General features: G+C 38.7%; 2 protein-coding genes across 3 annotated transcripts in view; both read right to left on the bottom strand.

Annotated features, from left to right (window-relative positions):
- The window catches only part of dab1b (DAB adaptor protein 1b), a 100,236-nt gene extending 88,720 nt beyond the window's left edge, over positions 1 to 11,516 (bottom strand). Inside the window, exons 1-2 of the mRNA XM_020939423.2 lie at positions 9,051 to 11,516; positions 8,574 to 8,752 (exon numbers count right to left, since the gene is read on the bottom strand). The gene's annotated coding sequence lies outside the window, so the exon portion shown is untranslated. The remainder of the gene's footprint in view (positions 1 to 8,573; positions 8,753 to 9,050) is intronic.
- A 447-nt stretch (positions 11,517 to 11,963) lies between these two features.
- LOC110173423 (SUN domain-containing ossification factor-like) lies at positions 11,964 to 21,676 on the bottom strand. Of its 2 annotated transcripts, none has more exons than XM_055151782.1 (24): positions 21,425 to 21,676; positions 20,012 to 20,129; positions 19,824 to 19,919; positions 19,531 to 19,721; positions 19,352 to 19,447; positions 19,149 to 19,284; positions 18,962 to 19,079; positions 18,760 to 18,884; positions 18,613 to 18,680; positions 18,437 to 18,544; positions 18,207 to 18,312; positions 17,848 to 17,868; positions 17,538 to 17,593; positions 16,255 to 16,337; positions 16,079 to 16,141; positions 15,760 to 15,822; positions 15,597 to 15,684; positions 14,304 to 15,488; positions 14,143 to 14,230; positions 13,542 to 13,646; positions 13,292 to 13,446; positions 12,954 to 13,042; positions 12,816 to 12,865; positions 11,964 to 12,625 (listed from the first exon to the last, which is right to left on the bottom strand). In XM_055151782.1, the coding sequence occupies exons 1-24, from the start codon at positions 21,487 to 21,489 to the stop codon at positions 12,167 to 12,169; spliced, it is 3,732 nt and encodes a 1,243-aa protein (XP_055007757.1). In that variant the 5' UTR covers positions 21,490 to 21,676; the 3' UTR covers positions 11,964 to 12,166. The 2 variants fall into 2 exon arrangements, with proteins under 2 accessions (XP_055007757.1, XP_055007758.1); XM_055151783.1 differs by having other exon boundaries at positions 19,149 to 19,281.
- Positions 21,677 to 22,295: the final 619 nt, after the last annotated feature.

The following is a 22,295-nucleotide window of genomic DNA, read 5'->3' as shown; positions in this document are numbered from 1 at the left end:
TGTAACTGAATAATTACTGTTAAATATTCCAAACAGAGCAATGACATATCCATAGAAATAAGCAGGTGAGAGAGCCCCAACCGAAAAGTTTCATAGTGCACCTTTAAGAGGCACTTATGTATCTTTTCAATCACCCTTCACATACTACCTTACAATAAGTGTATGGCTATCTTCCTAAGTGTACAACCTGCCGGCAAAGAATATTCAAATCAACTGTCTCTCGAGTAATAAATTGTGCAAAAGGTACAGGCTGCATTAAGCGCTTTCACCCCTAGGAAAGCTCAAGTTTGCATTGTGCAGCTTCTTGTTCACATCATGCCCACACACATTATTCTGTAAAGTACATTGATTTTTAAAGGACAAAATGACACAAAATAACTCCTCTTTTATATTCAGAAGAGATGAAATAGTGCGATGCATTGGCAACAACACTCTGCCTCTTTTCTGAACAAATAACTGGTCTCTTAGTATCCGCGGTGTGCCATTATTTCCTTACACAATTGAGTTATGATGGGATTAGCCATTGTGTGTACAGCTGCAGTCACAGGATTAGGGAGGACTAGGATGATGGCAGAGAAAACACTATTCACCAGCACAATGCCAGGTGCACCTGCTGCAAAGGAGGACATATAGATGGTAGCTCGAGAATTAGCAACACTGGAGAGGAGATTACATTAGTGTTGCTTATGGAAATGTGCTGTAGACTCTGCACCAGTGAATAGTCCTGCTATTGTTTTATGCCAAAGTGCTTTGTACTTGCTGAAAAGAAAAGATTGGGGTAAATGGTATTGTTATATATGACTACAAATATGCAATTACAAGATAGGGCCAGTTACATAGGCCACATGTGAGCCTCAAGGATTTTTTTTGTAAAAGTGGGGTGACATTTTTATGTTCTAAAGTAAGATTTGAGCTCTAGAGACTTGATTAACATCTAAGGCCAATTATCAATTCATTCTGCTATTTATTTGTTGCAGCTCAGGCCATTTAATGATACTGGCTATTTAAAAATTGGTTTACCGGGATTATCCTGCTTTGTGTCTGAGGTATAAAGTAGTTTCAGTATTATCTTTTATCGCTACATCTCTCTGAAGTGACATATCATGCTTCAAAATGTGTTATCATGACAGGCCTATAGGCACAAAACAAATTATTACAGGTGTACAGGAGTTCAGTAATATATATTTGGACTTAACTTGGACTTAACTCATTTGAACAGTAGATAATGCTATTTAAACAGTACGTGCACAGTTAACTACCAAAAATGTAATGTAATGCAATGTAAATAACACAACTTTGAACTGACCTTTGATGAAATTCAATAATTCACTCACTACATAACAGAAATTCAAATTTTGTCAGGCCATTTCATTCTTACTGTATTTATAAAAATGGATATAAAAAGTCAAGAATATGTTCAAATCTGTGATTTTGTGCTGTTTGGGATTTACTGTACTTTTTGTATGAATGAAACAGCCTTTTTATGAGAAGATGCCAGATGATCTCTGCTGTACTTACTCATATGTGTACGTGATGTATGTGTCTCTCTGGGGGCAGCGCCTCCTGCTGACGAGCTGCTGAGACTGTCACTGTGACACATGATGAGTGGCTTCAGAACACACCGTTATCTCTGCTACGGTCCTGCTGTGTGAGTAATGATGAAAGCGTTTATACGGAGGTGGGAGAAGAAGTCATAATTTTCACAAAAAAGTACTTTTACTGCTGCCAAATATGCACAGAGTGAAATCTACTCAGTGTGCTGATGAGTAGTAGTTTTTGTTATTTCGACATTACAACTTCTTTAGACCAATAATATTTCTTTTTCTGAAGCTACTTTTACTCTATTACTCCAAATGCTGTGGTCATTACTGGTTTTCCTATGGCTGTAATAACACCAGTAACTAGACACAACCAAAAACATGCCCCATAGGTAAAATCCTCCAGCAGAGCCAAGCCAATCTCGAGATCATGGAGATGTTTTAAAGAAGTTAAAAAGTTACTTTAAAAGTAGGTAAGAGGCAGCATCTGCTGTTTTTTTACACCCTGGAATAAGATATCATGAAGGACATTCTACATTAAAGTCAATGGTACATTTTCTAGTTTACTGTAATTAGTTTACTGTAATTAGTAGTTAAAAATCTATAACATCTTACACTTACACACTTCATTCAGACAGGTAATCCGCATTCATAGGAGAGGGTATTAAACCTCCCAGACCACTGTTCAACCACTGCAACAAGATTATAAAAACTTTGACTCTGTGTGTATTTCCAGCGTCGAAAGTCAAAAGTGCTGTTCTGAAATGTACCAAATAACTAATAGTTTTTACCTTCTACCATCAGCTTTGCGTCACATGTTTACCACCTGTGATTTCTGTAATATAGCCAGACACAATTGTGTTGGTTTAAATGAAAGCTGAAGTCAAAGAATTGAAGTCACTGGTGCCATGGGAACAGTGTCCATCAAAGCTGCTATTACACCTCACAACAAACTGATAATTTAGTGTGATTCTAGTCAGTGTCACAACAACAGCTGACATGCCATTTAGAGCTGTCATCTCTTTTCTGTGGTGTATTTTTGGAGACAAGAAGGGGGAGTTCTAGTCTGCTGCTGCTATTACAACTACCCCACCAACCCAACCCCCTGTGGATCAAGTCACGCTGAGAGGCAAACACAGATCACATAGAGGCGGAGATCAGTGGGACAGGGTGCAGCCGTCCCGTGCCACTTCTACACTCCTGACATGCCACGGTGGGAGGAGGGAATAAGGGGAGGAGGGGAGGGGGGGGAAGTAGGGGGTGGATGGCGTCTCTGGGGAAAGAGGGAGTAGGCAGGTGAGAGACTGGATGGAGAGAGCCATCATCACGTGAAATCTCATCTTCGTCACACTCATTAAACCAAATGGGGATTATGTTAGCACACAGACACATACTAGGGCACTTAAGGGACACACTCACTTATAACTTTTTAGTTGCTACAGAATATAAACAGGATTAAATCATGCAGTACTGTAAAATCTTGCAGTGTGGGCCAAGATATGATTTCTGGCTATAGGTAATTTGTTCAAAAACGCATCCCAGGCTTCGATCATGTCATAATTTTCAGCACTCAAAAGATATATTTAGTTTAAATTTAGATTCTTTTATTGTTGTCATGTTTTGTCTCTTTTTGGCATGGGCTTTTCATTGGTTGTATTTTTGATTGTTTTTATTAGTGTTGATTTTAAATGTTGTGTTGTACAATACAGACAGTTTTTTCCCAGAGACTATGAATTATAAAAATAAAAAAAAAGGTTTAAATCAGGACAGGTAATTGACACACAAATGCATTTGCTGTAGATGCTGGAGTCATTTGTTCTAGCATGTGAATGTCTTTGGATGATTGGCAGAAATAGGAGAATACAGATACCCCACGGCCAAAGTAACATGGAAAGAACATGCTGTACAATTGTTACTACTCTGCCAAGAACCCTCTCTGTGTCATTGGATTTCCCTTTCCCTGCCATTTGTTCACTTTAGGCATATGCGGCCTGATGAGTTGAAGTAGTAGTGGAGCCTATGCTGTAAATGAAGGTTGGTTTGGTGGAATATCTTTTGCAGTTTTCACAAAATTAAAGGTCGGCTAAATCTGTCATTTACATCATGTTCATTTTAATTATAATTGTAAACCAGATCATTTGATGCCATAAGCCATACGCATACCATTCACCGTGGATAATCCATATTTCTTTACCATCAAACACACACACATGTGCATTTTGGGCTTCCATGGTTTTTGTGGACATTCGATTGACTTACATTCATTTACTGGAGTCCTACTCATAGTTATTACTTGCCTAACCTTAACCTAAACCTTTTACCATATCCATCTAACCTTACATCACCACATACTTCAATCACTACCCATTTCTACACTGTTCTCCTTACTCACCTCTCATTTGTATCATTATGTCTTCACTCTCTTGCTATTTTTGTTACTTATTTTGAATTTATTATTACTATTTGTTTGTGTTTTGCACTTTATTATTATAATATATTGTGATGTGTGAGCTACTATGTCCAAATCATTTCCCTTATGGATCAATAAAGTTTGTCTAAATCTGTCTAACTCTAATAACAATGACCATGTCTTAACTTATATTAAATTTTTTGCCCCATAAGCCATAGAGGCAGGCCCACATGATGCGAGTGTGTATACAGATTTGTGTGATAAATACCCACCCACACACTTCTACATGTACATGTATGGCACAAGAAAAAAGTATCATCTACAATGGTGATTCAGAGCCGTTTATCCGTTATGGACATCAGGCAGAACCACAGACCAGACACACAGACCATACCAGCCATCCTCCACAAACTCACACATTGACAAAGTGCTTAAAAGCTTGAGCAAATTATCACGTTCCTTTCTTTTCTCTGACAAGGCCCAGTGTGCAGCAGCACGCAATTTGGGTTTCACAAACTATGCCCTAGAAAGAAATTGTGATTTTTCTGCGTATTTTAAATGGGGCACATTGTTACCTACCCAAGCGTGAACAGTTACAGAAAGCTGTAAGGTGCTAAAATGAACATAATTATTCTTCTCAACATCTAACTTGACTGCATTTTCAAAGTGCTGTTTTGATGCTTCAATAAAGACAAAAAAAAAATAAAAAATGTTTTCATGCAATTATGGAATTAGTCAATTTCTTTCAAACCAATGAGCTGACACAGAGAAGCACTGAACTGCTAATCTGGGAGCGTAGAGGCTAAAAATCTTGTGCAATTTAAAGTTTAATGGATTAATGATGTAAAAGCTCTCAAGTGAATAGAGCCGTAACACAAAGTAACTCCAGAGGAATTACAATGCACAGCCTATGGGAAGTGTGAGTGAGAGGACAGAGCAGGCAGGAACAGGCTTATAATGATAATGGAGCTAGTGGAAATTATCTTTTGTCTTCTTCAAAGTCTAGATTAATATGTATTTTTATTGTTATTAGTATGTGATTCTTATAATTTATTTACACAGACATAAAGCACGTAGCCTGATTCATCAGCTGGTTTCACTTCATAGAACCCATCTGACCTCACAGCGTTAAAATTTGTTCGCTCGATGGTAAGCGAGCACTTTTTTTCATTTAACCAATCGTTGCTATTTGGTCGTGACATATGTAATGCGCCGCTTACGGGACTAACTGGTATATTAAGCTTTTCCAAAATTCTGTAGGAAGAAGGGCAATAACGTCTTTCCCCATGATAAAATTCACCAAACATTCTCTTTGTTCCGGCTTTAAATCCCGATCTCAGGAATCACTGACAATGCAGAATGTATGGCTTTTCACTGATTGGCTGGTGCCCGAACTCACACTTCCAGGGTTTACATCTAGTGTGTTCCGATTCCTGACCAAGTCACTGGAGAGAAATGAAATTGAGCGGAGGCACTAGGTGGCGCCAGCCTGGATATAAAGCACCAGTCTAGTAAAAAAAAAAAAAAAAAAAAAAAAAAAGAATGTTGAGACAGTGACTACAATTGCGTATTACAAAATATACTGATTGTGAATTTTTTCAATTGGGCAAACAATAAGAGTGAATATTTTTTAATCAAAACTGGAAAAACACTTGGATAGGTAGCCTTTTCGGTTTTGACACAAACAATTCACTCTGTGTATTTGACAGAATTCAACTTTCTTTTGGACCCTACCTGGATGACATGATTACACAGACACCAAAAAAAAAAAAGAAAATAAAAAAGCGCATTTGTTATTAGTCTCACCAACAAAGGTAAGAATATATAATCATAGTTGCCCATCTCATATAGTGTTGAAGAATTTCCATGTATGTTTAAGATACTGTCCCTGTGCCTTTTTGTCACTTCCACACACAGAAAAGATGTATTGTTTTAAAAAAAAGTTCACTTACGCTGAATATAAGCATAAATCAACCCATGCAGTGCCATAATGGTGATGAGCCATAGCACTAGTCCTCACTGATGGCTGATGGGAGACCGCCAGCCCCCGAGATGGAGCGAGCTTTACTCTTTCAAGGTGACTTTGCCTGCTTTAAGTGACACTATGATCTGTAGCTCTGCACTGCTAAAAGCCAGAATAAAATTCCACAACAGCAGTGTTTTTACGTGGTGGAAATAGGCCAAAAAGTGTGTAAAATATTCCTGGTAATTTAGTGTTCGATTAATGGAGGTTAATGTAGAGGATTTCAAACTAGATTAGAGACTGCCATATTGTGTTACTTAGCATGTAGATGTCAGTAGATTAAACTATGGGGCTGGCCAATGGGGCAAAACGAATAAAGTGTGATTGAATTTTTTTTGTTTGTTTGTTTGTTTTTTTAGCGCAAATTGGGTCAATCTAAAGCTTTCTGGTCAAGAAAGCCTTAATCTAAGTGTGTGATGTTTTCAGTGGCCTCTGCAATTCCCAGTAGTTGGTGACATCACAAAACCTGCCCTGATTAAAGGTAGATGTTTCATAAATCTGGCTGCAGGGGTGGAGTTTCAAATTTAGACACCTGTTCAACCAATCACAATGTTCCTTATACCTCTAGACCCTATTCCTCCTCCTTTCTGTCTTCTTCTTTAGTTCACAGATACAGCCCAGTTTAGCAGCTCTATTTGAATTCTGGGTGTAGGTGAAGTTTACGTGTTTATTTATTGTAGTCAAACATTATTCAGAACATGTTGGCCAATCTTTTGAAAATGAACTGGGCATAGGAATGCAGAAAGAAAAAAATAGCATAAAAAATTGGTTCTGCTTTGCGAGGATTAGAGCGTGTCCCTGAAGTTGTGTATTGAAAATAACCTTGGCAAGGTTTTGAACACAGAGGTCAGACACAGCCCACGCGGCGCTCATGTCCCGGGGGCAGCTGTGGTCCTCCTCCCCTCTCTTCCTCGCTCTCTTTCTCTCTGTCTCTCTCTCTTACCTGGACAGAGCTCCGCGGGGAAGGGCACATGTGGTGCTGATGTGATGTGGAGATGTGAAAACACTGAGTCCCCGGGGCCAATCCACGACAAGTTACACCACCACCACTGCCACAGCGTCATCTGGAACCCCATGTGAGTAACCATGGCAACAATCAAAGCAGGTTATATGCAGCTGTCCGGGGTCAGTGCTCTGGCCTTCAAACTGTTTTCATTGTTTGCAAGTATAGGTTTTGATTTTTCATATACGGGTATTGTTACTTGGGCCTACTGCTTTAAAGCGCATGTGAACGTCAGGCAGGCCTAGTATTGAACAACTTTGGAAACTCAAAATGGAAATTTTCTGACAAGTACTGCATTAACTTTACAGTTTATATTTTATTCTCTTCAGGGCACACATTTTAACCACACTCAAGAAGACAAATATTAAGAAAAAATAATTATTACCTCCTTTATAGAATAGGACAATAAGAAAATAATTCTACCTAATTAAATTAAACAGTTTGCTGATCATGGCCATTCAAATTGTGATTTAGATTGACTGTGTTTCTTCTTGCAACCCCATTGTTAGGGTAATTCAATTTCTGTGGGCACACTGCCAACTCACCTTGGCCTACATAATCAGAGGTATAATACTCCCTACAATGGAAGAACAGGCACACTGCACTAGATTGGAATGGACAACACTATCATGTTTTGAGGACTGATAAACTTCTACAGCGTTAGAACTCCAAAACTACAATTTATTCTACACCCATTATCTACTCAGCCTGTCTGGTAAAAGTACAGTGCACTATTTTATTTGACATAAAGAATCATTTTAATGGTGCTGTATTGAAATGGCAATGACTACTTGCATATACTACTGATATTATTTTCACTCTTTTTTATCTATTACTAGTACTACAACTACTACAACAACTACTAGTAAAGCTAGCACAGGGATGCTGTCATTGTCTTGTCACTCAATAAAAATAAAGATTATTTAGAACAAGAAATAATATTATAAAATCTACTTAAAACATCCATGTCTGCAAAAATCTTGATTGAGCCTTTCCAGATAGTCCTTGTTTTGTTTTGTATGAAACTGGATTACATAATAATACAATATTTATGCAATCCCAAAAACATGAATCACAATTAAAAAGACAGTTGCACAAGAGAGCCATATGATTTAAATACTAATTAGCTCATTAGAGAACCACATGGGGCAGAGCTATAATGGAAAGGCATCCATTTACTTAACTACAGTACAAAAACAATCAACAAAGTCGTTATTTTTGCATTTACATCCACAGCAGTCTATTTATGAAGGGGATGTTTTTATTTTCAAATTTCAGCTCATAAGCACAATGATTAGACTCTTATGTAAAAGGATATGCAAATGAGCTGCCCCTGTGGAATAGTGTCCTATTTGAAAATCGCAAAATAGTACAAAACTACTCAAGCAATTAAAGTTGTACAATGTAACTTTTCTGGTGTAGACAGAAGTTTAATGCCATACTGTGGAACATTCCAGGCAAAACCATCTCCATGGAGAAGTAAGAAGCACAAGCAAAAGGCAACCTTCCATGAGAAAAGTTACATAATGCACCTTAAATTTGTCAGTGTTAGAGTGCTACATTACATAAACTTTTTAATTAGAAACATACAATACTTACCTCAAGTATAGGTCCTGTATGGTGTGTTCCACTGGAGCAGAGGGAGGGGAAGAATCTGGACAAGGTCACTATGAGGTCCAGCTCTGTCCTGGGCTGTCCTCTGGACTGCAGGAGCTTCAGTGACAGACTCATCCAGCCTCGCTGTGTAAAGGAGAGGTTCTGCAGGTCTTTCCTTCCTTCTGTTGTTATAGTGTACAATGAACAATGTTAGTCCTGTACATGTGTCATCCACCTAATCATGTGTAATACTGTAACATCTGATACAACATATATATTCTGAATGATCACCTGTATAAAACACTGAAGTCCTTCTCAATTTTATAATAATTTCACAGCGTTGTTGTCTGTTTTTAAAAAAATACTATTTATCATGACTTTTGAGCGTCTATTTCTATTCTCTTGCTGTGCAACACTGAAACTTCCTCATTGTGACAAATAAAGGTTCTCTTATCTTATCTATTATTAGGCATTTTGTACCTTTTTATAGTAGTAACACAAATGCTAAGGTTATGCTGCTGTTGTCTTTGAAAGCACCAGGTCATTGTCACTTGGGGCCGATGGTGTGCATCCAGTCTGTGTGTATTTGGTCAACATGTCACGTCTCATCCGGGACTGTCTCAGCTCAGATTCTTCCACATGGGCTCCTTCTGCGTGAGAGGAGAGCAGGGGATCCATCAAACACAACCAAAATACGGTATAGTACTACTTGGGTATTATTTTTCCATTACTGCTCCTCAGTCCTTGAGATTGTGGCAGATGAGTGATTAGAGCAGTGTTTGTGTCAGATGTCATAAAATCACAGGTACAGGAAATGAAGAGGGTAAAGTAATATGCAAGACCTATTCAGAATGGGACAAAAGGATACTAAATGATTATTCCATTTCAAACATTAAAAACCCCAAAGGCCTTTTTTAATCCAGTATAGTCAGTGTTTCTCACACTGTGGTTCGTGGATTCATTGAGGAGGGCAATGTGTCCCTTTGGCCATGGAGCTGGTCATCCACTTCACACGCTGTAGAGTAGTTTTGCACCAGATGCTCTTCCTTATTAACCTGAAACAGTCCTGTTATTTGATCTGGTGAGTTTACAAGCAGAAACTAAAGGCACATTAAAGTTAAGCGCATTTTAGTCAGCTTGATTATAAACAAATCAGATTGGCAATTTAAGTAGAAAAGAGCTTCTTCAAATTAACAGATTTTATGGGGTGTGTCTGGTCTGCAGTGACCAGAATCCATCAAGTAGTGCAATGAGTCAACATACTTGATGCATGTGAGGCTGGCCACATGATTTATAATGTAATGTAATTTAGACATGGTTTGTTCTAGAGTTTTGATTTAGTTTTGGTACGCGGAGCGGCATTATTGTCCGACGTTCTTAATGTTATATATAGCCTAATGCATTGCAGTAGTATCATAAGTCTTAGTAATACCAAGAGGTTTTCAAAATCCTTATTACTTCTCACTACTGGAGCTTTGCACTAGTCTTATTGAGTACTGCTGATTGATTTAAAGTAGCTGCCAGCATCTTATTGGCCCCTTACTAAGCACCTTTGTCAGAACACTTTTGTATTCTAACCATCAAGAGACTGCTGTAAAAGAGAGGTGGGCGATTTGCCAAAGAACTTTTTCCGATATTATTGATTTTCCCACGATTCATTCAATCAGTATCTTTTATCCTGATTTTATCGGCTATTGCATCAAGTCTATGCTTCACTCACAGAGCATGACAGAGGCTCAATAAGGGGAAGTGTTTGTGTTTGACCATAAATCACAATAGCATAATTCGATTTTTATAGTGTCCACCTACTGCAAAATCACTGTTACAGAATATGTTTATTTTGATGACCAGAATAGTTTCAGTGCTGGAAACTGGGGGTTAAGATTATAGAAAAAGAGAGATATAGAAGGAAATAACCAGTCAAAGAGCTCAAAGAAGGGATGGGAAAATCTATCACAGAAATGGCAAATCCGTGGTTAATGCAGTGGTCTCAAATGGTATCCACAGAACATCAAAGAAACCCCAACACCCACCCATCCATATACCGGAAAATCTGAAAAAGCAAATGACTCAAAGGATTATTTTTGCTCCATTCATAAACTGAGGAGTCTTCTACTCAAATTAAAAAATATTTTTTTTTTTGGACAACAGTAGGAAAGATATAACCAAAAAAGATCTGACTAAGTTTCCAAGTAAGCTTTGTAAGATACACATTGGTTTTTTTTTTGTTGTTTTTTTGTTAAAACACCGCTGTGATGCAATAGCGTGGGTAAAAATGATCTATTTTCATCTTTTTGGCTTGTTAAAATCTTGAACTTTAAGTGCATGAAATCCTTTAAAAACTTGAAGCAATAATAAAGTGGTTTCCATACATCTTGGGCATGAGTTTCAAAGCACACTGTCCAACACAGCTCTGGGCTATTCACAAAAGCATCCATTGAGTCCATGACAGCCGCAGATAAAAAGTGCCTGGGAAAAGAGGATTGCAACCCTGCATTTACAGATAATCTTTGAAATGGGAAGAGCAAGGGAAACCCAGGAATACTGTTAACAAAATGAAGAACGCATCAGGCATCACGCTTATCTCAGAGTGGCCCCTGCTATCCACCAGGCCACATAAATAAAGAGGTTTAACTCAATTTTTCTCTGCTCTGACCCATGTGTGACCACAGAGACTAAGAGGCCGTGGAGTAATGGAATTAATCCTGATTTTTCCAACTTGACAAATACAACCACATGGTGCTAGTCCAGGCTACAGGGATTCTCTCCTCACCTCAGACACTGTTTATTTAGTCTGTTGCCTTGAACACAAATGGAAGTTCCAGATTAAATTCTTTGTATTAGGCTTTGAAAATATACACAGAAAATATAATAGAGACAGTGCCAGTTTCATAGAGAGTTGCAGAAGTTTAAAAAAAACTGAAAAGGGTTTGCACAAAGGATAGGGGGAATTAGCCCTTGAGCTTATTTACTGCAATCCAATGACTCATCAACAGAAAATGATGGTGAGGGAGACCAAAATGCATAAATCTCATGGAGCACTTCATAAGATACACTGCCCTCTGCTGGAGAAAAGAAGCCCATAGAGACTAGTGATTATACTGATTGTTCAGTTGCGTGTCATCATGACAAATGTATTAAGCCACAAAATAGATTCTTGTTTTAAGGTGCTTTGACAAAGGTTATAACAGGAGAAAAACAGTTCATTATGTTCAATGAAGATGAACAGAACAATAGAACAAGTAGAAAGGAAAAGGGAATTTAGAGGCATCGCATCCACATCTTAAGGTTAAAAAATAATTAAAAATCAATCAATAAATATTAGGTTGCACAATAAGTTGTTTCACAAATCTGTTGGAAATAGAGTCCCATAAAAAGGTCTGTGGAAAAGTATATTGTGCAGAATATGTCTATTTAATAACACTTCCAAAAAACAGGAAGAATCTAGAACTTGGAAGACATTAATGTTACAAACATGGGCATGTAACAAGAACTAATCTTGAGCATTAACAGGTGAGGATTGTCCATTGTTTGCGCTTGAAGCTATCTGCCCCACCCACTATTCTACAGCCTTAGCAGTGAGTGCAAGTTAAAAGTCAGACAGGACCTGACAGGTGCACATTGAGTCCACAGGAGCTCTGCTCCTGTCGGTCCATGATGTCATGGATTGTGTAAATAGGTAGCGAGTTCCTCTTGTGTCTGCTGGGGGCTTTGAGGTAGTCCACCACTGCACTGTTTGTGGCCCGTCTGCGCCTCAGGGCCCGCCGCTCTGCGCGACTTTTAGCAGGAAGTCCATCACAGATTCTGTTACAGGCCGCTGTGATGCCACAGAAAGAAGGGTCATCTGAGTGAGAGGAGCACTCAGAGCTGCCCTCTGACACAGGATCTCTAAAAGGGGGCTGGAGTATGGTCTGTGCAAGAGGGTTAGGTTCCACAAGCACGGACCCCCCATTACATGTTTTATCAGGCCCTTTGCTCTGGACCTGCTCAGTGGCATGGAGAGAGGGCTTTAGGGTCTCCACTTTCTCCAGAGACTTCACCTTTCTACGTCTTCTCTGAAACAACACAAATTTACAAAATGAAATGCCATCACAAGAGCTGCATTTTATGACATATTTGATATTTTATAAATGGTCAGCGTACACTGTTGTGTGAATGTAGGAATGTCCTAGTTACTAGATCAACTCTCATCAAAATGAAGAGTATTATTTTGTAACTGGCTGAACACATAATTTTTTCAAGTACCTTTTTACTGGCTGGACAAAGACTCTGAGTCTCTTCGTGTTGTAGAATTTCTGGATGTACACAGAACATCAGCATTGTGGTTATACAAAGATAACGACATATATTTCATAAATGAGAGCAGTGGAGTGTGGAAATTACCCATAGTGGAGGCCAACTGGAATGAGTCAGAGTGGATGAGTGGATAGGATGCGCTTCTCTTGAGTGCCGCCTCATCGCTGGAAAACTGCCTGTTAAGGAAATGGTAATAGGTCAAAGAAAATATTACAGGAGGCCCGTTATAAGAGGAAACATGGTTGAGTGATTCCTTATTGGTCCATCTGTTCTTGATGAATAATTAAGTCTACAAATTGCTTTGATGGGGAAAATCCATTTATGCTCCCATAACCATTTTCTATCAAATCTATCAGCTCTTTGGCTATAAATTATACCACTTTATATTTATATATTTTATTCTATAGAGTAAATCCTTTTGGTACCGTTCTGGACAGCAGTAGGTGTAGCTCTCTGGGACTGGTGGGTCGGGCTCAGGACAGAAAGTAGATGACATTCTGCAGCGGTTGATGTAAAGCAGTAAACCCAAACAGAGACACATGAACAGGGAGAGCAGCAGGTAGCTCTCACGATCAGATACCTGAAAGACCGCATGAATACACAACATATGAAATGCAGAACTCACATGGAATATTTTCTTTATTTAATTCTGATTTGTTTAACTTTTGCACTAACCTCACTCTGCAGTTGGCTGACCTGAACAGACAGGTTGAGAACGAGCTGAGTCACATTTGCCAACTGGCCCTGCAGCTGCTGAATGGACTCCGTCTGACGAAGATCCTAAATATACACATGGAAAATTATAACCGCTAAACCAGTTACATTACTATAACAACTTCTCATTCAATAAATGATCTTACATATTATATGACATTTTTGAGGCTCAATATTTATCCAGTGTACTTGTACTTGCAGTGGGGAACTTTTTCTAATATTTTTGTACTATGTGAATATCTCTGAGTCATTATAGATACCATATAGTATTTTATGCTGTGCTTTTTATTTTTACTGTTCAGAAGACAGAAGACTAGGATAAGCCAGAGACTTTGATATCATGTTTTATCACCATATTTAATCTGGCCAGCCACAATCTGTTATTGCAAAAGGCTTATGAAGCGCATCTGAATAATACAAGAGAATCAAAAATTAAGAACAATTTTAACACTCATAAGAATAATTCAGAAAACCCGGATTTAATCAAGGTTTCTCACATTAGACGATATATTTTAGATGGGACGAACAAGTATGAGTGGAAGTGTATGCAGGTTTGACTGACCTGTTCCTCTGCCACTCTGGAGGTATTCTGAAGCTTGATAATAGTTTTGTTAAAAGCCTTTTGCATCTCCTCCATTTGCTTCCGGTACCTATAATCAAACTATAATCAGCGCTTATATAGCAGTTTAACACCAAGATCATTTATATTTTTCAGTCCTTCACCTCTGACTGAGCTGCTCAAGGTAACGCCCACTCAGTGACATGTTCATCTCCAGAGCTTTGATTCGATTGTTCAGCCTCATAAACACAGACTCCTTCTGGCTGGAGCCGTGCACAGGGCTGCCATTCAGCTCCGTACCATTAGGGGGCTCTGCGTAAATATCTGATAGGGACGATGTAGTAACAGCGGAGGGGCGTGATATACCTGAGGCTATATCCTCGGCCGTGTCCTCCATTTTTGAATCCATGTTGAGGACTTCAGAGGGCAGGGGGTCAAGGATGGGCTCTATTTCAGACAGCTTATTCTCATCTGGGACAACTGTTGCATCTGGCTCTGAATGAGGGGTTTTGGAGTTAACTACCGGAGCTGCATCTTTGCCATCTTTACTTTTCATTTCTTGAGATAGATCTAGATTTGTTTTCTCTTTTGGTGGTGTTGGATCGACCAATGTTACGCTTAAAGCGGGAACAGAATTAAGAGAGCCACTAAGGGTTGATTCAATTTGCTTCTCCTCAGCAGAATCCTGGTTCATTTTAGAACTAGGCATTTTGATTGGTATTTCCTGGACTAACTGTGGCGTTTCTTCAGCAGGGGTTGCTATGGTAACATAAGACTCAATGGAGTTGAGATCGTCTGAAGTCTGACTTTGCTCTATAGGGTGAACTTCAGGCTGGGATATTGTATTAGGAGAAAGTGTTTTTTCAGTGAAGCTGGCTTTGTTCTCATTCTCAGAAACAGAATCTTCTTTGTCTGGTATTTCCAGTGAATCCTTTTGCGCCTGTTGTGGATGTGGATATGAAGAAGGGGGCTGGTATATCACCCAGTTAGGCACATCCATTTGTATTTGTTCAACAGTTTGGCAGTTTGTGCAATTTTGGGGCATGTGCAGTAAGCATGTCTGCAGCAAGTACTCGTGTAGTGAAGCAGCGCAGGAGCAGGCAGGAGATAAAGGCAACAGAGCGCATGGATCCTGATTTTTTTGGTTGTCAAGTTTCTCTTCGTCTACCTCTTCCTCGCCCAAATAAATAATGGTAGAGCTGATGCTAGGCTCATCCTCCTCTTTTTCTAAAGGAATGACAATTTGTTCTTCTGTAGCTGCAGGTACACCATTGTTAAGATCAGTTACAACTGCCTCAGGCATTTGAGTGCCTTGAGTTGCAGTTGTGGAAAGATCTTCCACTTCTGGCCTAGACATAGAAAATAAAACCATATAGAGAAATATATTACAGCTAATATGAATAATATACAATGCCATTTTAATTATTTTCATATTTCAGGATAAAAGGCATACTTACTCGGGTTGCATGTTTGGGTTTGTTTCAGTAGTTGTTTCAGGTTGTAACTGAGGCTCAGTCATATTAACTTCCTGAGATGTTATGTTGCCTGTAAGCCAAATTTCACATATGTAGAATTTCTTGGTAAAATAAAAGACAACCAAACAGGGCAAAGTTGTAATACCTGGCATCTCATCGCTTCTTCCCAGAACAACAGCAATGTCTTTCACAATGTTAAAAATTGCATCTGTAAAGACAAATATGGTTGAGATTTTAAAAAGAGTTTATTTAATTTGTTTAGGCATCACTTCATATATCGCTTTTTTGTCTGTAAGAAAAGGGACAAATTGGCCGGTTTGGTCTATGACACTATTGCACTACTAGTAGTTTCTTATGCTTTGGTTTACATTTTAGTCAGAAGTCTGTAATTTAAAACATTCTGACCCCACAAAAATGTAATGCCTATTAACACTGGGCTGTTCCATTCAAATATATGTTCTTACCTTTTGCAGATCCAATTAAATTTTTGGAGTCACCATCAGCAGGTGCATAGCCAGCAGGGTAATCTGTGGAAAGTAGTGTTGCATTTTCTGAGTTCCGTAGATTTTAAAAGTCCATTTAGCAGACAGGTGTATTTGAAACAACAGCTGATCCGAGGCTTTTATGTTATAGCTCTTACCCATGTCATCGTCCTGCTCCTCTGGCCTTTCCGAAGGGTCAGCGATCTCCTCATACTCTTCCACCATGCTGGTGCCAAACACCCTGGCAACAAAAGTGCATTCATATAATTCTATTTTGGACTTGTGTCGCAGGGAACCTCAGCTCTCAAGGCTGTACAGACATGCTAGAACACAGGGGCAACAGATTCACTAACCACTATATACACATTCATTTCTATGAATAATGAAGTATGGTATGGTATACCATTGTCATATTATGTGGAGTGAAGTCTTATTTCTGCCACCGTGCTCTACATTAGTGACCCAGTTAGGATTTCAAAATGGCAGACATGAAGCCACAGCTGCATACATATATTTTATCACATGGTTCATAAGGCCCGCCTGTCTAAATGTGTAACATTACATAATAGTCTATATGCACATGTAAAGACCACTAACACTGCACATATTTAAAATGGGAAGTTTAAAATATTAAATACTGTACTATCGAGTAACTTATCCATATTAGGGATGGGCATGATTAGTCGATTAATCAATAATTGATCATTAAGAATTTCATCGATTAAGTAAACTTTAACCGACAAACCGAATGCAGGTTGCTGTGCGTAGCGTGACCAAACGGGAGTTCGTACAAGTAGCTCTTTGCACTCAGAAGGAGCGAGCAAACATAAACAGTCGGTCAGCCTGCAACGTACCGAAGCACAAATGCGTATTTAACGATGACTTGTACAAGAAATTCCACACTTTCCGTTCCGGTCGGGACAAGTGTGAGGCCATGTGCACAGTGTACAAAGCAGCACATATGTTTCGGTTTCCAGTGAGAAAAATCTTTGTCAGGTGAGAGAAGCGCAATGTCGATGACGAGTCCCTCGTACGGTGTCCTGGTTTTGAGAAACGCAAATATGGCCACACTAACCTGTATTCCATTGAGTCATGTCTTTTAATCCGACAGAAGTTGACTGCATCAGCGCACAAGAGCTGTATTTTTTTTATCTTCGCTAAGTTTATGCAAATTAGCGATGCGGTTTCGTTTCTGTGAGAGTTGCGCAAAACTGAATTAAACACATTATAATAAACGGGCTGATGTGGCTACGGTTTATTTGTCGTAAAGTGGAATTTATTTATGCAGATTAGGAGTGCAGATAGTAATAATAATGATGATCATTTTAATATAAAAACATTAATGATTAATCGATAATCGATCGTTAATTCTCTCAACGATCGATTAAGAAAATTTCATCGAATGCCCATCCCTAATCCTTTTGTCTTTAAGATCACATACCGTATGAGACTGAGAGGACAAAAATGTTCAGATCCAAAGTGAGAGACCAGCTCCACCTAAAAGCAACAAACAGATGAATAACATAGAATTGTAGAGGTAACAAGAGATCTATGTGGATAAAGGATAAAGTGCTTAAGTTTAAGTATATGAACAATTTGTTTATTTTTGATTATTTAAAATTTTGGGATCATTATGAATTAGTGATATAATGTGTAACAGCTATCACATGATAACTATTGCTTAATATAATATATAAAATAATTTATTAATTCACACAACCAAACCTGTGTACAAGTAAAAACAGGCTAACCTTTATGTACTTGGTGAACATCTGAAGTAAGGGAAAGAGAAAAATAGAAACAATTAAAGGAGAGCCCACATGCATTCAAACACGACCCAAAGATGATTCTATGTTTACCTACAACAGAAGGATGCATGAAAACATTACATGCAGCACATTCATTTCAGCATTATAACATAACTACTACAACATGCAACAGACATTCTATAATATAGGAGATGTACTAAAAGAGATGGCAAACACTAAAGTATAATATAGTTGTGCTCCTGCAAAACAGAAGTAGAAACAAGACAAATGCAGTAATACATGCAACTACAATAGGTCAATGAGTGAGGAGATCAAAAGAAATGATAGTATATAATAATCACCTTGACATATTTCGCATAAAGATGTTCATCTAATGGGAAACTCTGGACAGTGCGTTCATCTCGAGCATGAAATGTTCCCAGTTTCAGCCACTTGTTTGTTGGGTATCTGTAATAGAGCATTTAGACATTATAGCAAGTTTGTTCAAGCATACAAAAGGTAAAATAGCAGTGCATTGTTCCTCATGTGTGTAGTGTTTCAGATTCAATTGTAAGAAGCAGGTGTCACACACCTGTCACTGATGGAGACAAGAAAGTCTTTGGGAGTAGAAGAAAAGAGTTCAAAGTTGGCAATATCCAACTGCTTCACCTGAACTGGCTCACAGAGCTCAATAACAAACCTGAAGAACAGGATAGAACAATGATACACACAATACACACAAGATGTTTACAATAATACATTACTTACCATATTTTATTACTACATGGATTTAACATGTACAAATCCATGTTCTCCTTCAGAATGGATGAAGTGCTCTGTTTATAACAACAGTATTACTCAATAAATAACCATTGGGGGCTGTATATGTGGAGTATACATTTATATAATAATTACCTTAGCCTCAGGATTAGCACCTAAGATTTTGGCCCCACACTCCACAGAAGCATAGTTGTTGAAGTTTTTTTGGACTTTCTTCACTGGATGAGCAGCTCCATTAGTAGATGTATGTGTGGTCACAGCTGGAGAAGAAGAATGAATTTGTTTTGAGCACATAAACAACATGTCACACTGACTATGTATGGAAATGTAAACTTACTTTTTTCCTTTTCAACCTCCATCACTTTTCTTTTCCACTCATCAAATGTTGGAATGTCCTCTGGGTCTTTGCTGCCCACATTGGAGTCTGTCTCTGTGGTACCAGATGAGGTCTGGTCCTGTGAAGATAATGCTTATAATAAAGCTGGTACAGTTCCTTTTATAATCAGACAAGAATAGCTTAGTACTTGGAGCATGTGGGAGACATTCGTCTCCAGGTGCTGTGTGCTGGGAGCAGCTGGGGAACTCAGAGGAGGGTCAGGGAGGGACTTAGTGCCTGTGGTGTGAGCATTAGAGGTGTTCTCCAGGACCACCGGAGGGCTGCTGTCAATCATACATTATATCAGTGTCAACATCATGTGCTGTCACCATAATGAACATTTACACTGACCTGTCACTATCAAAGGGGTTGGGCTCCACCTCACAATCAGCAGAAGGGTGGTCAGAATCATTTACTTCAGTTACATCAGGGGCATGTTCTGACACACTAAAATACACACCAGATAATAATTTGTATGCTTAATAAGCTATGTCAGTTTTGATAAGCAGGGGGTAGTGAAGATGACTTGCCTTTCTAGTGTTTCCTCCTGAATGTGCAGCATAGACCCATCTTTAACTTCACCAGCCAAAGCAGAAAGTGGCTCAGAAAACGGAAGAGCGGAGAGTCTGTCCAGTTCATGTGCTGAGTTTTGTTCATGCTCATCTTCTTTTGCTTCTTCTCTCAAAGACTGTTCCATGGAAGGCACCTCCAAATCCAGGATCTATGAAACAACACACCCAAGAATATATGCATTTAAAACTGATTGAAATGTAGATAAATTAAACCACATTGTAGATACTTAAATACTACTCAATAATTGTACCTGTTGTTCTCCTTTGTCTTTGTGTTCATCTTTTACCTCATCCTCTGCCTCATCGTTAGGGTGCTCATTGACTAAAGATGATGGTATTGCTTCAAGCTGGAAAAAACAACAATCAAAATAGTTGTAGAAATCTGCCAGCAATAAAATATGACCATAGAGCCCTAGATGCTGTACACAGATGTAGTCACCTTTTCATTGTGAGTCATTTGGTCGCACCCTTTCTCCGAGCACATGTCCTGTGAGGACACTGGCCTCTTGGCCTCTTCCTGAGGCTTTGCACTGCCAACATGGGACTCATCAAGACACCTGAAAAAGGAATGGGTCATTTTACTAAAGATTGTTAGATTTTATCTGCCATTATGACACTAAAGGAGAGTTATAAAATGTTGTAAATTGACCCATCCCATTGGTTATCTAAACTGTACTTTGCCTGAGACTAGGGATGGGAGAATAATTAATATCTTTGTGATAAAAAGGGTAGAAAAAAAAGTAATCGTTCGTGGGACATTTTATATAATTGTGATAATCACCAACAAAGATAATCACTACAGGTCACCAGAATGTGCAGAAAAGACACTTTTTCATGATGTTTTCTTCTCAATCATTGTTGTTTTCACTTTCACTAACAAAGTACAACACTATAACAGTTGTATAAATATGGAACCTATTTATAATATTCAAATTACAATTATTCCTATCCATAACATTTTTAAACTGTCCGCAATTTTCATAATTTTCATTAATCGCAATTATTTTGGCACCAATAATAAAATTTCTAAATCATCCCATGCCCAACTGGGACACACTTCATACATGTGAATAGTATCTGGTGTGATACAATTACATTTGCAACATGTATAGTGGAGCTATAAACATCATCACAAAGGAAAGGACTCAAGTTCAAAATTAAGGACAAACGTACAACTACATATTACAGTAATATTACATTACGCCACTGTGTCTGTTAGCTTAAATTCAATTTTGTTTCGATTCTATGAGGACAAACAGCAATCAATTAGAAACGTATACACCGTATAGAAATCCTCATTCTACACTGAGCGCACTGTCAGTTTTACACTGGGACTCAGGGATCAACCTTAATCCTGTCAACAGCTGACAAATCTGTGCCCTGCCAAGGATCCGTACACGGACACGGCCCACATGTAACTGCGTGGATCTGTTCACTTAATAAGTATACTATTTTGTACGGCCCACTGGTGACAAGGAAGACCAGTAAATTATTGTGCAATAACAATACATACAATAAAATTTGTCACTGTCAAAATTAGAAGCGCAAGACGTTTGCCTATAAGTGTTAGTGCATAGATTATACATTTAAGCAGTCTGCATAATCTTTGGTATCGTATCAGAATAAGCAGAATACGTTTAAGTACTGTTTTGGTTCACTTTTGGTGTTGACAGGACAGTGCGCCAGATGCCACATCACTGCTAGCATGCTACATGCTACCACGGCGGGAAAATCCCACTTGCTATGTAACGATGGCCCTAAAAATGAACATAGCTTAAACTCCTACTTTCGTATAATAAACACGATTTAGTCCTGTTTAAATTATAATTGAGAAGCCTCAAGATCAACTTACAAAAATAAAACAGCTACACATAGCCACAGAGACACAGCTCGCCATAACAGAAATGTCATCTTCATCCGTCTCCGGTCGGTGGACTCATCCTCGCTCTGTTCAGAAATAGCTTTACATCCTTAAATACAGTTTATCCTGTGAAGTTAAATGGATAACAATGACAGGTAGAACTTGCTGAAAACTTGGCTGGTGTTTAGCTCTTCTTTGGTGATGCTCGGTTAGTGAACCTGCCTCTGGATGTCAGTACACTGCTGCGCGTCACAGCGGCTCCGCCAATAGAGACGCGCCTTCGCCGTGGCGCACGACCGGAGAGGCGCTTGTTTTGTGCACCGTGGGCCTCCGAAAAGTAGTCATGTTAAATACATTCTTAAATCGCAGTGGTTTCCCAAAAAACACATGAATTGTAGTTGTTTTTGCATTAGGCAAACTTTAAAGTGCTATATTTAAATGCTGAGTGTAGTTTAAATCTATTCCTTACAAATCAGAGACTGAACTGAATGTCCTGTACTTTGCACACATTTAAATAGTGCACGTCTGCGTTACGCCCAGAAGAGGGAGTTCTTTACTCAATTTTACGTAAAGCTGAGTACACGCCTGCACTGAGTGGCGAAACATTGGAACTAGTGGTCTATGGTCTATGGCAGGGGTGTCCAAAGTTTTTTCATCAAGGGCCACATCTCTAGACACAGATGAAGCAAAGGGCCGATCGAGAGCCGTAGACTGGTGTTCACAACAGTGAATAATTGAAATATTTGCATGTTTATCAGGTTAGAATGAGCCATCAGTCTTTATTCATGCTAAGATCCTTAAAAACACACACAAAATATTCAATATTGACTTTATCAAGGTAGATTTTCAAAAAAAAGTTAAA

The sequence above is a fragment of the Boleophthalmus pectinirostris genome, unplaced genomic scaffold (assembly GCF_026225935.1).
Source record: "Boleophthalmus pectinirostris isolate CB_2022bp ecotype Guang Dong unplaced genomic scaffold, ASM2622593v1 HiC_scaffold_16, whole genome shotgun sequence".
Classification (NCBI taxonomy): domain Eukaryota; kingdom Metazoa; phylum Chordata; class Actinopteri; order Gobiiformes; family Gobiidae; genus Boleophthalmus; species Boleophthalmus pectinirostris.
Note: the sequence above shows the minus strand (reverse complement) of the source record. Positions and strands in the feature narration are given on the sequence as shown.

Coding starts and splice junctions, on each gene's coding strand:
- LOC110173423 (XM_055151782.1), bottom strand. CDS start 21,489: ATGAAGATGACATTTCTGTTATGGCGAGCTGTGTCTCTGTGGCTATGT. Junction 18,885..18,961: donor GGAGGTTGAAAAGGAAAAAA/GTAAGTTTACAT, acceptor CTTCTTCTCCAG/CTGTGACCACACATACATCT. Junction 12,626..12,815: donor TTTGTCCAGCCAGTAAAAAG/GTACTTGAAAAA, acceptor GTGTTGTTTCAG/AGAAGACGTAGAAAGGTGAA.